The sequence below is a fragment of the Pinus tabuliformis genome, chromosome 2_1 (genome assembly GCF_031772625.1).
Source record: "Pinus tabuliformis cultivar Carrire ecotype Pingquan chromosome 2_1, CPIR1, whole genome shotgun sequence".
Taxonomy (NCBI): Eukaryota; Viridiplantae; Streptophyta; class Pinopsida; order Pinales; family Pinaceae; genus Pinus; species Pinus tabuliformis.
Window position 1 is genome coordinate 491120059 of NC_142299.1, and position 3102 is coordinate 491123160.

Consider the following 3102-nt stretch of genomic DNA (forward strand, 5'->3'; position numbering starts at 1 on the left):
TTGAGACCTTGTTAAACTAGCATAGATGCTTCATAATTCTAATGAGTTTTTTCATCATTCCAAAAAAATTTCCAAAATCTCAACTTAATCAAATAAATCCATCTAGTCCTGACAATAAACCACACTAAATAATTCTAAACCCATCAACCTATATAATTTTCACCTAAAAATTTCCCATAAATCCATATTGTTTTAAGCACCCTTTATCTATCCTCATTGTTCCTTCCTTGTTGTCTGGAACAGCCCGCTTTTAGCTAAATTGTTTGGGGCTTTTTGTCTACCGATTAGAACAGTATAGGATTGAAACGGTACTGGAGGAATCACAAGCTCCATAGTTACAATAATACCAATAGTTACACAATATGATTGATTATTCAAGATAAAAAAATTTCTCAGCCTCACAAGACAAACTGAATAGATCTCATGGATCTGAAAAACATAGTGAGAAGAAAAGATGGAAGAAGACAGACCGACTTCGATTCCATCTGAATCCTATAACACCACACAGAATACAATCAACGAAGGAAACTGAATCAGACAATCAGCAAATTATTTTGAATTCATTGAAACAGTGGTAGTGGGCTGCTAGTGGTGATGGTGGTGGTGCTTTTCGCCATAAACTTCTTCCTTCGCCTGCTTATGCTCGTAGAAGGCGAACCCTGCTGCTCCCACTGCAGCAGCTCCTGCAATCTCGGCCTCAACCATATGCTTGTGAGCGTGCTCTGGATCCTGCTTTGCTTCGTACATTTCATACTGCATACATAAATTACATACATTAGTACTAATCACTTGACCCATCCCTCTAACATATGTTATCCATAAACCAAACAAAAAACCTAGATCACAAGTTCAAATCCCACCATATCCCACCATGTCTGGTCTAAATCCTAGATGGTCAAATCTCACCCTGTGTTGTCTAATTTCAAAGACATCTTCACTCTGATTAGCTATGGTATATTAGAATACTTTTAAGTCAATATTTTATTTCCAACTTTTGGAGCTGTTCTCATACATATATATGAATCACATAACACTAAACCTTCCACCTAATAATTAAACCGTTCTCATGATGTTAAAGCAACTCTAAAACATAAATTGAATTACATAACTTGTAGAAACCAAACCTCTCACCTAACTTCTCCCCTAATAATTAAACCACATCCTCAAATCATAAAAATTGAAAATTAAGATCATAATCCCAAAATATATGTTACCATTCCAAACGCTCCTGCAGCGACTGCTCCTATTTCCCCTACATGCTCCATCTGTTTATGATGTTTCTGCTCCTTCATGGCCCTCTCGTACTCCCCAGCATATGGATCTATTCTCTGGTTAGCATATGGATCAGAGTACTCCCCAGCATATGGATCTATTCTCTGGTTAGCATATGGATCAGAGTACTCCACAGCATATGGATCTATTCTCTGGTTAGCATATGGATCAGAGTACTCCACAGCATATGGATCTATTCTCTGGTTCGCCGGTTCACCATAGTAAACAACTTCTGGCCTTCTGATTTCCTCTTCGTTCTGATGGTGTCCGTGATGGTGGTGGTGCTCATGTTCATGATGTTTGTTGTGGTGGTGATGAGACATCTTACAGAATTGGAATTGAATTCAATCACAAATGGAATGGAAAGTATGAGTGCTACTACCTCAGAATACCTAAATGGAGATGAGATTGGAGAATGGGAAGGAGAGGGTCGTCTTATATAACTGTATTGAATACTAAACGAAAGTGCGTGGAAAACTTCGTTACAGAACAAACGAAACCAGGGTAGGAGCAGCTGAGGAAGGTGAATTTCTATTTGTGATGGCCATTTATGACACATTATAGATATGGGTATCTTTATATAACAATATTGAATACTAAACGAAAGTGCGTAGAAAACTTCGTTACAGAACAAACCAAACCAGGGTGGGTGCAGCTGAGGAAGGTGAATTTCCATTTGTGATGGCCATTGATGACACAGTATAGATATGGGTATCTTTATGTGTCAGATTTGATGTATCTAATGAGAACGGAGGAAAGCTGGAAAAAAGTTAACATTTACCATCCCATTATATTCAAATAATAAAGTATTAAAAATATCAATATTTTATATTTAATTATAAAATTTGTATATTTATTATATATAAAATAAAGTTAAAAGTTGACTCTGAATAATTGAAACGGTAATTAAATCACACTTATTAATATAAATAAATTTCAAAAATCTAAAATTCCACTCATTTTTCATTTGATGCACATTTATTCTAGGTTAGCATTCACATAATGGAAAAAATGCCTAAAATATTTAAAAAATCAACTATTTTTTATATTAAAAAAATCACAATTTTTATTTAAAAAGAAGGTAATAAAAGCTAATCAACCATCTCAAAAAAAATCCATACTTTTTATTAAAAAGAATTCAATGAAAAGTAATCAACAATTTTCCATAAAAATGAATCTATATTTTCTATAAAAAGAATTTAATGGAAAATAATGATAAGAGTATAATAAAAAGGTTGCTAAATATTTTAATTAAATAAATTTTTAATTATTGAGCCACAATACTTGTTAAAGTTTTGCAAATGATGTAGTAAGCTAAGTAGGTTTGATTGTGGGGAAAACTCCACAGTTAAGCACAACCAGAGGCAATCTGGGATAGATGACCTCCTGGAAACTTTACTAATTGAACCCCAAAATGATATCTAATTAAATATTTGTTTATTAAATTATAATATTTTTTTACTGTTCAAAATAAGTTTTTGACTATATAAATTTAAAAATTCTTAAAATTCCTTACAACATTCAAATTATAGAAAATTCACAGCTGATTCTAACCACTCTCAAATTCTGACAAATTCAACTAAAAAATTATATTAAAAACCTCTAAAATAATTAACAAATAAATTACAACCATAATTAATAATTAAATGTTTAAAATAAATTTTTGATTCTGTAAATTTAGAAATTATAAAAAATTCACAACTAATTCTAACAAATCTCTCTCAAATTTTGACAAATTCAACTAAAAAATTATTAAAAAGACTCCAAAATGAATAACAAATAAACTACAATACATAATACATAATTAATAATTAAATATACAGGATTATA

The 3102-nt window shown here is 31.9% G+C and overlaps 1 protein-coding gene across 1 annotated transcript; it reads right to left on the reverse strand.

Annotated features, from left to right (window-relative positions):
* Window positions 1-212: 212 nt before the first annotated feature.
* LOC149201074 (uncharacterized) lies at window positions 213-1917 on the reverse strand. The gene is made up of 2 exons (XM_089399667.1): window positions 1215-1917; window positions 213-753 (listed from the first exon to the last, which is right to left on the reverse strand). The coding sequence occupies exons 1-2, from the start codon at window positions 1593-1595 to the stop codon at window positions 586-588; spliced, it is 549 nt and encodes a 182-aa protein (XP_089255793.1). The 5' UTR covers window positions 1596-1917; the 3' UTR covers window positions 213-585.
* Window positions 1918-3102: the final 1185 nt, after the last annotated feature.